Below are 12955 nucleotides of genomic sequence, written 5' to 3' on the forward strand. Positions count from 1 at the left end.
ACCCTTAAGAAAAACGCCTTTCTGTATTAAAATAACTCTGAGCCTAGTGCCTTTGGAGCCAGTGGGATTGGAATGGGATTTTCTATTTGCTTTTGAGGGGATGGTGGTAAAAAGAAGGGAGCCCAAACTACAATGATTTTTTGCTTAATTATTCCTTGGTATACCTACCAAAATCTGTAATTGTTATCATTTGGTTTCCTTAGGTCATTAGTTGTTGGGGATGTGGGGTATGAAAGAAAAATTGCTGGGTCTTTGTTGCTTAATGATTAAGAAGCAATAAGAGCTCAACGAGACAGGGTTTTCAGGCCAACCTGGCTATCTTGAGGCATACAGCTGTTAATAATCAGACAGTGATTGTAACATCACGATAACCCTGATGTTTCCAGAGCCAAATAAGAGAGGGAGAATCCCTTTCCTTAATAGTTTTGCTTAGGGAGATAGGATTATGAATATGAAGGCAACTAGGCACAGTCAGCCCCCCTGCTCCTTGCCCTCCTGAGTCCCAAGAGCGTATTTGCTGAAGACTTTAGTGCTTAGAGATCCTGAAACCAATTGTTCGCAGACAGTAACATGGAATTTCCACAAAACAGGTTGGATCAATCCTAGACTACCAAACTGAGTTTTCCATAGTGCCCCTTTAGTTCACTATACTCTTCTTGCAACTCCTGGAAGGGTGGCCATAAGCAGCACCTCTGCTGGCTTAGACATGTGGACATGTGTTATGTGGAAGACCCGTTGTGGGTTTTATCCATGTCATTGGCTACTCCTGTCTTTTAGCAATAGCAACTTCTAGGAGTCCTTTTATTTTAAGAACTTTCAGAAGAAACTGGTATCCCTCTGTTCCCCATTATTTCTTGCATGTGTGGGATTACCCTCAGAGGGTGGGGAAGAGACCACAGCCAATCTCAGCATCATGTATATGGTTTCCCATCCACCTCTGGTCTGATGTATTAAATTAGTTGCCAGCACACTGTCATCCAGATTTGCCTCTGTGTTATTTGTTACTGTACTGGATCTTGTTCTGTCTGCTCCCATCAACTCTTAGTTGGCCAGCCAACTAACAATAAGTCAGTGTCCATCCTCCCTTTAATTCTTATTCATTCTTTATTATTGAGAGAATAGAAATGAATTATCTCCTAGCCCTTCTGCTAAAATGGTGGGTGGGAGGAGCTCTGACCACTATGGTCTCTGCAGGGGGAACCGTGAAGGGCTGAGCCGTACCTCAAGCAGCCGCCAGAGCAGCACAGACAGCGAACTCAAATCCCTGGAGCCACGCCCTTGGAGCAGCACAGACTCTGATGGCTCTGTCCGGAGCATGCGACCCCCTGTCACCAAAGCCAGCAGCTTCAGTGGAATCTCTATCCTTACCCGAGGTGACAGTATCGGCAGCAGTAAAGGCAGCAGTGCAGGAAGGATCGCCAGGCCAGGTATTACAGCTTCTTTTCTTCCTGTCATATCCATCCCTTCTTGCTTGTCTCCTGTGAAACATCACTGTTACTTAACTTTTTTTTTTTTTTTGAGACAGTCTCCTCTGTTGCCCAGGCTGTAGTGCAGTAGTGTGATCTCAGCTCACTGCAACCTCCGCCTCCCAGGTTCAAGAGATTCTCCTGCCTCAGCCTCTTGCATAGCTGGGATTACAGGCTTGTGCCACCACGCCTGACTAATTTTTGAATTTTTAGTAGAGGTGAGGTTTCACCATGTTGGTCAGGCTGGTCTCGAACTCCTGGCCTGAGGTGATCCACCTGCCTCAGCCCTCCAAAGTGCTGGGATTACAGGCGTGAGTCACCGCGCCCAGCCCTTATTTACTTTTAATAAAACATTTGTCCCAGTATAGTTTCCTGGAAATCTAATACAGCCATGCAAAGGGAAATTTGAATTTTGGATCCATTGTCCTTGCTTGGATTTAGTCCTCCTCATTTTCTTTCAAACCTTATGCCTGATTGAAAAAAAGAAAAAAAAAAAGAATTGATTGTGATTAGATTATTTTCTCTGATTTTCATCTAAGATGGAACATCCATATCAGCCTAGGTCTCAAGTTATATACTAAGATAAAAATGATAGCCACTTTCATTCTGTGACTCTTGAGATTGTAGAGGCTTTGTAGAGCAGAGGGAATCCTTAGAGTTTAGTTGTTTTTAATTAATTGATACTAGCCAATAGGCTAGAATTTAGAGGGATGCTGCTATGGCTGCTTCCCTGGAGCTCAGTCACTGGAAAGGAGCAGACATTTCTTTTTTTTTTTTTTTTTTTTTTTTTTTGAGACGGAGTCTCGCTCTGTCGCCCGGGCTGGAGTGCAGTGGCGCGATCTCGGCTCACTGCAAGCTCCGCCTCCCGGGTTCACGCCATTCTCCTGCCTCAGCCTCCCGAGTAGCTGGGACTACAGGCGCCCGCCGCCTCGCCCAGCTAATTTTTTGCATTTTTAGTAGAGATGGGGTTTCACCGTGTTAGCCAGGATGGTCTCGATCTCCTGACCTCGTGATCCGCCCGCCTTGGCCTCCCAAAGTGCTGGGATTACAGGCGTGAGCCACCGCGCCCGGCCGGAGCAGACATTTCTATGTTCCACATGAAAGCTCTGTAACCACCCATCAGCTCTCCATCTATTTCTGCTGCACTCTTAGCAGAAGGGCATTTAGACCTCTTATTTCATCATCCTTCTCTCTTTGAAGAATTGCTTGAATCTCATCCCAGAAGTTCTGTAGTTATTATCAAAAGGCATCAGTAGTGCTGAAGATTTTGCCTCTGACCCCTAAGTCTCTGCTGCCCTTCTCTGTTACCTCCTTTCTAATCCCACTGCCTCAGCCTTTATCCAGGTTTTATTTTCTTTTATGTAACTATGACACTGGTGCCCAAACTGATATCTCTACTCCATTCTCAGCTCTTTTTATTGATTTTTTTTTTTTTTTTACTTTTTCAAGAGTTGGGGTCTTGCTATCACCCAGGCTGGATTGCAGTGGCACCATCATAGCTTACTGCAGCCTTGAACTCCTGGGCCCAAATGATCCTCCCACTTCAGACTCCCAAGTAGCTGGGATTACAGATGTGAGCCATTGTGCCTGGTTGCTTAGCCCTTTTTAGAGCCAGTTTGCCAATCTAAAACAGATCTAAACACATCAGTGCTCCTTAAAAATGTTCATTTCTGCATCATCACCTGAATAGTAAAATCCAAACTACTTAATATAGCATAACTTTCTGACTCCGGTTTGCCATTGCTGTCTAATTTCCAGATCTTTCCTTCTTTCCAACCATTTCTTTCTTTTTCTTTTTTTTTTTTTTTTTTTTGAGATGGAGTCTTGCTCTTGTTGTGCAATGGCATGACCTCGGCTCACTGCAACCTCTGCCTCCCAGGTTCAAGCGATTCTCCTGCCTCAGCCTTTCAAGTAGCTGGGATTGCAGGCACCTGCCACCATGCCCGGCTAATTTTTTGTATTTTTACAAAATTTTGGTAGAGATGGGGTTTCACCATGTTGGCCAAGCTGGTCTCAAACTCCTGATGTCAGGTGATCCACCCACCTCAGCCTCCCAAAGTGCTGGGATTATAGGCATGAGCCACCACACCCACCAACCATTTCTTGAATATGACATTAGCTTTGTTCCCTCTTGGTCTTACAAGCATCTGTCATTCTTCAACCCCAGCTTTCCTGCTGACCTCTCTTTAAATCCTTTCCTGACCCTCCCAGGAGTTTTTGCTTCCTCATCTTTGCTTTCATACAACTTTGTCAATATCACTGATGTATTCCTTATCCTTACCAGATTATAGTTGTCGTGTGGATGTCTATCTCCCATCAGAAGTGCCTATGCTGTTGGCCAGGCATGGTGGCTCACACCTGTCATCTTAGCACTCTGGGAGGCAGAGGCAGGCGGGTCACTTGAGGCCAGGGGTTCGAAACCAGCCTGGCCAACAAGGCAAAACCCCGTCTCTACCAAAAACATCAAAATTAGCTGGGCGTGGTGGTGGGTGCCTGTAATTCCAGCTACTTGGGAGGCTGAGGCAGAAGAATCGCTTGAACCTGGGAGGTGGAGGTTGCAGTGAGCCAAGATTGTGCTACTGCACTCCAGCCTGGGCGACAGAGTGAGACTCTGTCTCAGAGAAAGAAATAAGTTCCTCTGCTGTTAAGGGCAAGGACTGTGTTTCACTCATCTTTATGTCTTTAGTTCATTATACAGTGCCTGGCACATAGTAGATATTCAGTAAAAGTATGTTGTGTTGAATGAGTTCATGCCTTGAGAGCCTAGAAATGGAGAAAATAGTTGGATAAAGTTATGTGTATGCATGTGCCCATGTGTATGCTTGAAGTTTTCTCAGCAACTTTTTTTTTTTTTTTTTTTTTTTTGAGACTGAGTCTCACTCTTGTTGCCCAGGCTGGAGTGTCATGATGCGATCTCAGCTTACTGCAACCTCCACCTCCTGGGTTCAAGCAATTCTCCTGTCTCAGCCTCCCAGGTAGCTGGGATTACAGGCGCCCACCCCCAAGCTCAGATAATTTTTAGTAGAGACGGAGTTTCACTGTGTTGGCCAGGCTGGTCTCAAACTCCTGACCTCAGGTGATCCACCCGCCTCAGCCTCCCAAAGTGCTGGGATTATAGGTGTGAGCCACCACACCCGCCCCTCAGCAACTTTTATAAGAGATGTTGCAAATTGAGAAGAAAGCAAAGAGAAAACAGATCTCTCTCTCTCTCTAGCAAGAAGACAGATCTCTCTCTCTCTCGCTAGCAAAATCTCTCTAGCAAAAAGATCTCTTAAGAGACCAAAAATCTGTGCTTTCCCAGAAAGTAAGCATTCATGTTTTCAGCTATCTAAGTGTGATGGACAGATTCCAGGCACTTCAGGGGAGGTGCTTCAGCAGCCTCACATTTTGTTCAATTTCATAACCCAACATTGACAGTCAAGGTGGTTCCTGTCCCTAGGGAGCAAAAGCCTGCAAAGGGGAGGACTGGCATCAGCCAGGCAGCTGAAATGCATCTGTGCTTATATGTGAATCTTCAAAAGACAGTAGGGGAGGGGACAAAAGGGAATAAAGAGGAAAGACAAAGAAAAAGTAGAGCCCTCTAAGCCTTCCAGGGATAATGTGTTCATGGCTTGTGCTTAACAACTTTTCGTGGGTTTCTTCTTTGCCTTAGGTATGGCACTAGGTGCCCCAGAAGTGTGCAACCAGGTCACCTCATCCCAGTCTGTCCGGGGCCTTCTCCCTTGTACTGCCCAGCAGCAGCAGCAGCAGCAGCAGCAGCAGCAGCAACTTCCTGCTCTCCCACCCACGCCTCAGCAACAGCCACCCTTGAATAATCACATGATCTCACAGGTGAGTCACCACTCAGTGTCAGAGTCCTCTCCACTCTGATTCAAGCAAACTTTAGATGTACCGTCATGTCTCTTGTGCTGTGGGTGGCAGGAAGGATCAGTTTTTGGAGACATGCCACTCTCTCCCCCATTTCTCATTTGTTAGTTGTGGGGAAAGAAGAACCTTGGGCAAAGATTTTGCCAAATAACTCTTAGTAGAGTCAGCTTGAGGGTTTTTTGCTTTATATTTCTTCCTCTGCCTCCTGAACATTGTCAGTAGAATCTTTTATTTCATACCACATTTCTACTATGTCCCATCTCCCTCTATGTCCGTGTATAATTAACAAGGCATTTTTTTCCATTACATCTATATATGGAACTTGAAAAGATTATAACTTCCACCATCATCTGGCCAACTATGTGGACCCATAAACACGTATTTATGTGTTGGGGTTTGGGGAAAAAATAAATAACACTCAAGACCCCTGCCATACATATGTCATGAAACACAAAGACTCCAAATGTTGTCTTTGTTTTCCATGACTCAAAAGGGCTGTATCCTTCTCATTCTGTTGCTGGACTGGTAAATGTTGGTACCAACTAGAGTTTAAGTGAAGTTTTGCATCTGTGGAGACCAGGAAGGTCATCTAAGAATCAGGTCCTGTTCTAAACCAGAACTTTAGTATTCTGTTTTATTTTTTTCTTTTAATTTTTAAAAAATGTATTGTTGTTACTATTATTTTGAGACAGGATCCTGCTTATGTTGCCTAGGCTGGTCTCAAACTCATGGGCTCAAGTGATCCTCCCTCCTCATCCTCCTAAAGTGCTGAGATTACAGGCATGAGCCATCATGCCTGGCCAGTGTCATTAAGGTGACTATGTTTAAAAGTCACCTTAAGGCCGGGCGTGGTGGCTCAAGCCTGCAATCCCAGCACTTCGGGAGGCTGAGGCGGGTGAATCGCCTGAGGTCAGGAGTTCAAGACCAGCCTGACCAACATGGTGAAACCCAGTCCCTACTAAAAATACAAAAATTAGCCAGGTATGGTGGCGGGCGCCTGTAATCCCAGTTACTAGAGAGCCTGAGGCAGGAGAATCGCTTGAACCCATGAGGCGGAGGTTGTGGTGAGCTGAGATCGCACCACTGCTCTCTAGCCTGGGTGACAGAGTAAGACCCTGTCTTAAAAAACAAACAAAAAAAAGTCACCTTAATAATCTGAGCAGAGCTGTGCTGAGATCTTCACTTACTCTCTTCTCACATCAATAGAGCACTTTGTGAGGAGAGCCCCATACTTTATCCTGAAGTATTCTCTTGTAGCTGGGAAGCCTATATGTCTGCGGTCTTTTCTGCTGCAGTTTACATTGTCATTTCACCTCCCAGGCTCCCTCATCCCCCTGCTTATTAGTCCAGCTTGGCCTTAGATATATTTCTTCCCTAGGTGTAAGAAGCAAGTCCCAAACACTAATACCCCATGAACTAGAAACTAGAGTGCAAAGATCCCAGAATGGCCCAGTATTGCCCTATCTCAAATATTGTGAAATGAAGCTGAAATAAAGAAGAGTGAAGATCTAGGAAATCCTACTTTGTGTCTAAATGTAATTTGCATGCAAGTCATTGCAGCCCTCTATCTTAGTCTAAGTCAGTTCTTTCTATAGTCCTAACTTTCTTGTTCTACCACCATCTACCCCAGTAAGTCTCGTTCGCTTCAGTTTACCTTGCTCCCTACTGAAGCATAGTGTGTATGTGTTCTTTTCTCTGTCTGTGTCTTAATTCAAACCTGTAAGTAGGTAAACTGTGCTTCTCCTTCTGCTGTCTGCTACTGTGTTTTTTTATGTGTATGACTTGCTTTTCCAAGGTCCTAATATTTTCTGGGGTTTTTTCCCCTAAAAGGTGTATTTTAATAGTCTTGCTCCTTTTTCTCCCTCTTAGTCTCCCATCTGCCTCCACCTTCCACCTATCATCTCATACCTAGAAACAGACAGCAAGAGTGGGAGAGGAATAAAGAGATAAGAGAAGAACCATTTGGGACTGAAATTTATACAGAATGTCCAAGTGACTGGCCCTAAACCCCAATCTTCTACTCAGGTTCTATTCCTGCTACTGGATTGTGAGGGTCAGTTGGTCGATCGTTGGCTTGGCTTATCTCCTGTGGGGAGTGTGGTGCCAGGTTAGGTGCTATAGCTTGGGGGTAAGGGAACACTACTTAGTGCAGAGATTCGTGTTCTCTTCAAAATTCATTCTTGAGATTAATTGTGATCACTAACTCCAAATGAAAGAATCTTATCCAAGTTTTGATGCCCTATAAGCATTTATGGAAGCTGCTAAAAATTATCCCACCTTCTCACTGTATGTATCTCCTTTTTTCTTCTTCTCCACTTTTTCACCCTTTTTATTTTTTTACTCTTCTTTCTACTGCCATTTTCTTTCTTTCTTTTGTTTTCTTTTTCCCTGATTGGCCTTCAGCACTGGGGGCTCCCTAGACCGAAGCTGCTGAGCCTGAGAATAATTATTGTTCAGTTTCTAATGGCACATAACTGTGCACGGATTAAAGAAGTGATCACGTGCACACACAAACACCACTGTGCTTATTCTAAAGCTTTTCCTGTAGAAGAAAAACTTTGAGACTGGGTGCGGTAGCTCACGCCTGTAATCCCAGCACTTTGGGAGGCTGAGGAGGGCAGATTACTTGAAACCAGAAGTTCGAGACCAGCCTGGCCAACCTGGTGAAACACCATCTCTACTAAAAATACAGAAATTAGCTGGGTGTGGTGGTGCACGTCTGTAATCCCAGCCTCTTGGGAGGCTGAAGCATGAGAATCACTTGACCCTGGGAGGTAGAAGTTGCAGTCAACTGAGATTGCACCATGGTACTCCAGCCTGGGCAACACAGCGAGACTCTGCCTTTAAAAAAAAAAAAAAAAAAAAAATCTTTGAGGAAAGGTTTTTAACTTTAACTCTGTCACACAAGGCACTTGCCCCAGGTCTGGGAATAGTACTGATTAAACCATGATCTTTCCCTTCCTGGTGGGCCTCCTCTGTCCAAATAGGCCTTCAAATTGTGTGTCAGTGAAGCTTGTGAAACCAGGGGTGAGGCTGAAGACTAAAGGGCCAGGGGCTCCCTTTTGCCCAATTTACTTAAAATGAAGTAGACTTCTTGAAAAGGAGTTCTCTGGGCCTCCTCTTGTCATCAGGCATCCAAGAGCCAGTGAACGAGCCCAGAATTTGCCAGTAGGTGGCAGCCACATTCCTCAGGGCCAGTCTTTTTTTTTTTTCTTTTTTTTTCATTATTTATTTTTCTATAAATTATTGGGGTACAGGTGGTATTTGGTTACATGAGTAAGCTCTTTAGTGGTGATTGTGAGATTTTGGTGCACCCATCTCCCGAGCAGTATACACTGTACCATATTTGTAGTCTTTTATCCCTTGCCCCCCTCCTACTCTTCCCCCCAAGTCCCCAAAGTCCATTTTATCATTCTTTTTTTTTTTTTCTTTTGAGATGGAGTCTCGCTGTGTCACCCAGGTTGGAGTGCAGTGACACAGTCTTGGCTTACTGCAACCTCCACCTCCTGGGTTCAAGCGATTCTCCTGCCTCAGCCTCCTGAGTAGCTGGGATTACAGGCGTGCACCACCACGCCTAGCTAATTTTTGTATTTTTAATAGAAATGGGGGTTTCACCATGTAGGTTAGGCTGGTCTCGAACTCCTGACCTCATGATCTGCCCACCTCGGCCTCCCAAAGTGCTAGGATTACAGTCATGAGCCACTGTGCCTGGCCCATTTTATCATTCTTATGCCTTTGCATCCTCGTAGCTTAGCTCCCACATATCAGTGAGAACGTGCGATGTTTGGTTTTCCATTCCTGAGTTACTTCACTTAGAATAATAGTCTCCAGTCTCATCCAGGTTGCTGCAAATGCTGTTAATTCATTCCTTTATATGGCTGAATAGTATTCCATTGTGTGTATATACCACAGTTTCTTTATCCACTCATTGATTGATGGGCATTTGGGTTGGTTCCATGATTTTGCAATTGTGAATTGTGCAGCTATAAACATGCATGTGCAAGTATCTTTGTTGTGTAATGACTTCTTTTCCTCTGGGTAGATATCCAGTTGTGGGATTCCTGGATCAAATGGTAGTTCTGCTTTTAGTTCTTTTTTTTTTTAGATGGAGTCTTGCTCTGTTGCCCAGAGCAGTGTGCATGTGGCGCGATGGAGTGCAGTGGCGCGATCTCAGCTCACTGCAAGCTCCGGGTTCACGCCATTCTCGTGCCTCAGCCTCCCAAGTAGCTGGGACTACAGGCGCCCACCATCACACCTGGCTAATTTTTTGTATTTTTAGTAGAGATGGGGTTTCACCATGTTGGCCAGGATGGTCTCGATCTCCTGACCTCATGATCTGCCCGCCTCGGCCTCCCAAAGTTCTGGGATTACAGGCGTGAGCCACTGCACCCGGCCCTACTTTTAGTTCTTTAAGGAATCTCCACATTGTTTTCCATAGTGGCTGTACTAGTTTACATTCCCACCAGCAGTGTAGAAGTGTTCCCTGACACTGCATCCACGCCAACATCTACTGTTTTTTGATTTTTTGATTATGACCATTCTTGCAGGAGTAAGGTGGTATCACATTATGGTTTTGATTTGGATTTCCCTGATCATTAGTGATGTTGAGCATTTTTTCATATATTTGTTGTCCATTTGTATGTCTTCTTTTGAGAATTGTCTATTCATGTCCTTAGCCCACTTTTTGATGGGATTGTTTTTTTCTTACTGATTTATTTGAGTTTGTCGTAGATTCTGGATATTAGTCTTTTGTCAGATGTATAGATTGTGAAGATTTTCTCCCACTCTGTGGGTTGTCTGTTGTTTGCTCTGCTGTTTTTTGTTTGTTTACAGTTTGTTTGTTTTTCCATGCAGAAGCTCTTTAATTAAGTCCCAGCTATTTATCTTTGTTTTTATTGCATTTGGTTTTGGGTTCTTGGTCATGAAATCCTTGCCTAAGCCAACATCTAGAAGGGTTTTTCCAATGTCATCTTCTAGAATTTTTAGTTTCAGGTCTTAGATTTAAGTCCTTAATCCATCTTGAGTTGATTTTTGTATAAGATGAGAGATGAGGAACCACTTTCATTCTCCTACATGTGGCTAGCCAATTATCCCAGCACCATTTGTTGAAAAGGGTGTCCTTTCCCCACTTTATGTTTTTGTTTGGTTTGTCAAAGATCAGTTGGCTGTAAGTATTTGGATTTACTTCTGGATTCTCTATTCTGTTCCATTGGTCTGTGTGTCTATTTTTATACCAGTACCATGCTGTTTTGGTCACTATGGCCTTATAGTATAGTTTGAAATCAGATAGTGTGATGCCTCCAGATTTGTTCTTTTTGCTTAGTCTTGCTTTGGTTATGGGGGCTCTTTTTTTGTTCCATATGAATTTTAGAATTTTTTCTAATTCTGTGAAGAATGATGGTAGTATTTTGATGGGGATTGCTTGAATTTGTAGATTGCTTTTGGCAGTATGGTCATTTTTACAATATTGATTCTACCCATCCATGAGCATGAGATGTGTTTCCATTTGTTTGTATCAGCTATGATTTCTTTCAGCAGTGTTTTGTAGTTTTCCATGTAGAGGTCTTTCAGCTCCTTGGTTCGGTATATTCCTAAGTTTTTTTTTGTTTTTGTTTTTGTTTTGAGACGGAGTCTCGCTCTGTTGCCCAGGCTGGAGTGCAGTGGCACAATCTCGGCTCACTGCAAGCTCCGCCTCCCGGGTTGACGCCATTCTCCTGCCTTAGCTTCCCAAGTAGCTGGGAGTACAGGTGCCCGTCATCACGCCCAGCTAACTTTTTGTATTTTTAGTAGAGATGGGGTTTCACTGTGTTAGCCAGGATGGTCTCAATCTCCTGACCTCGTGATCTGCCCACCTCGGCCTCCCAAAGTGCTGGGATTACAGGCGTGAGCCACTGCACCCGGCCTTCCTAAGTTTTTTAAAAATAAATTTCCTCATGGTTTTTCAGACTTTCCCTGGCTTTGGAGTTTGACACCCTTCAAGAAGAGAACTACAGCTGAGGATAGCTGTGGAGTAACTAAAAAAATAACACTGATATCCCTGCCCGTATCACTGCCCTTCCCCAGTTAGGGGAGGCCTAAGAGGAGCATCACTTCTTCTCACTTTACTCTTTAGTCACAACCTACAAATGTGGGGAAAACAAGACAGTTTTGTTTTGTTTTGTTTTGTTTTGTTTTGTTTTGTTTTGTTTGAGACTGAGTCTTGCTCTGTTGCCCAGGCTGGAGTGCAATGGCGTGAGCTTGGCTCACTGCAACATCTGCCTCCCAGGTTCAGGTGATTCTCCTGCCTCAGCCTCCTGAGTAGCTGGGACTATGGGCACATGCCAGCACGCCCAGCTAATTTTTGTATTTTTAGTAGAAATGGGGTTTCACCATGTTGGGCAGGCTGGTCTTGAACTCCTGACCTCAGGTGGTCCGCCTACCTCAGCCTCCCAAAGTGTTGGGATTACAGGTGTGAGCCACCACAGGCAACTTTTTTTTTTTTTTTTTTTTTTTGCCACTTTACTGTCCTTTTCCCCCCAGATATGCCCTGATCCAAGAAAGACCCTTCTCCAAAAGAATGAAGAGAATTGGGATAATAGAAAATGTCTATGAAAGCCACCAGCATAAGCAGCTAATGCTGAGCATCTTGTCTATCAGTTATATTTGGAATGCCATTATCTGACAGAAAATAGGTGTGCCAGTAGAGCTAAGAGTTTATTTTCAAGGCTACAGCAGCAACTCTCCCAGGTCACACAGTGGATTCTCCATAATTTTACCTAACCAAAATTACATTTTATTTAATTCAGGTATCAGGTCCTCTGCTGAGACCTCCAGAGTATTCTCCTCTTTGGGGAGTCTTTTAGTTCCTGTACTCTGCCTCCTGAACTGCTAGTTCCTTCTGTGTACTCTGCCTCCTGAACTGTTAGTCCCTTCTGTGAGAGAAACTCTGGAGATGTGTGGCAGGAGAGGATATCGATACTGTGGCCCCACACATCTTAATGCTCTAAATGTGGAGCGAGGAGCCTGTGGAAGGTGCTTAGATAATTCTGCTTGACTTCTTCCTTCACCTCCTCCCCACTACTAGAGTGGAGTAGAAAGAACTATGCCAGGCAGAACTAGATTTCAATCTCAGCTCTGCCATGTTAACTGTGTAAGCCTAGATGAGTGATTTAATTTATCTGAGCCTTTTTAAATTGCAAATACAAGTTATATCTCCCTATAGGATTCTTGTGTGAGGCTGTAATGAGACAATGTATGTAATAAAATAATATATACAAATGTTATTTTCTCCCCTTACTTGCCTCTCTCCTTCTCTCATCTCTCCTACCACCAGGGACTATGACTAGAGAACTGATGAGGTGATCAAAATGCCTGGAGGGGAAGAAGGGAAGGAAAAAATAATAACTACCCACTAGTTGATTTAGAACATTCTGTGTTCCTAGTAAACAAATCCTCCTGCTTGAGGCTAGTGAAGGGGGACTGAAGGGACAAAAACTAAAGCTAAGCTATTTATATTTTATTCCTAAATCTTTCCTGTTTGCTTGTGGGGTGGAGGTGGATTTTTCATATTGCTGTCATAGCCTGGAGGAGCAATCATGGAGTGGAAGGAAGTAGCCAGAAGCAGGCACGATCTTGGGTGTTTT

General features: G+C 44.0%; 1 protein-coding gene across 31 annotated transcripts in view; it reads left to right on the plus strand.

Moving 5' to 3' along the window:
* LOC105474113 (R3H domain containing 2) overlaps nt 1-12955 on the plus strand; it is a 183781-nt gene that overhangs the window by 150451 nt on the left and 20375 nt on the right. For all 31 annotated transcript variants that reach the window (XM_071071571.1, XM_071071572.1, XM_071071565.1 and 28 more), the window contains 2 exons: nt 1195-1427; nt 5119-5297. In XM_071071571.1, coding sequence (XP_070927672.1) covers nt 1195-1427; nt 5119-5297 — 412 coding nt within the window. The remainder of the gene's footprint in view (nt 1-1194; nt 1428-5118; nt 5298-12955) is intronic.

Source organism: Macaca nemestrina, chromosome 10, assembly GCF_043159975.1.
Source record: "Macaca nemestrina isolate mMacNem1 chromosome 10, mMacNem.hap1, whole genome shotgun sequence".
Lineage (NCBI taxonomy): Eukaryota > Metazoa > Chordata > Mammalia > Primates > Cercopithecidae > Macaca > Macaca nemestrina.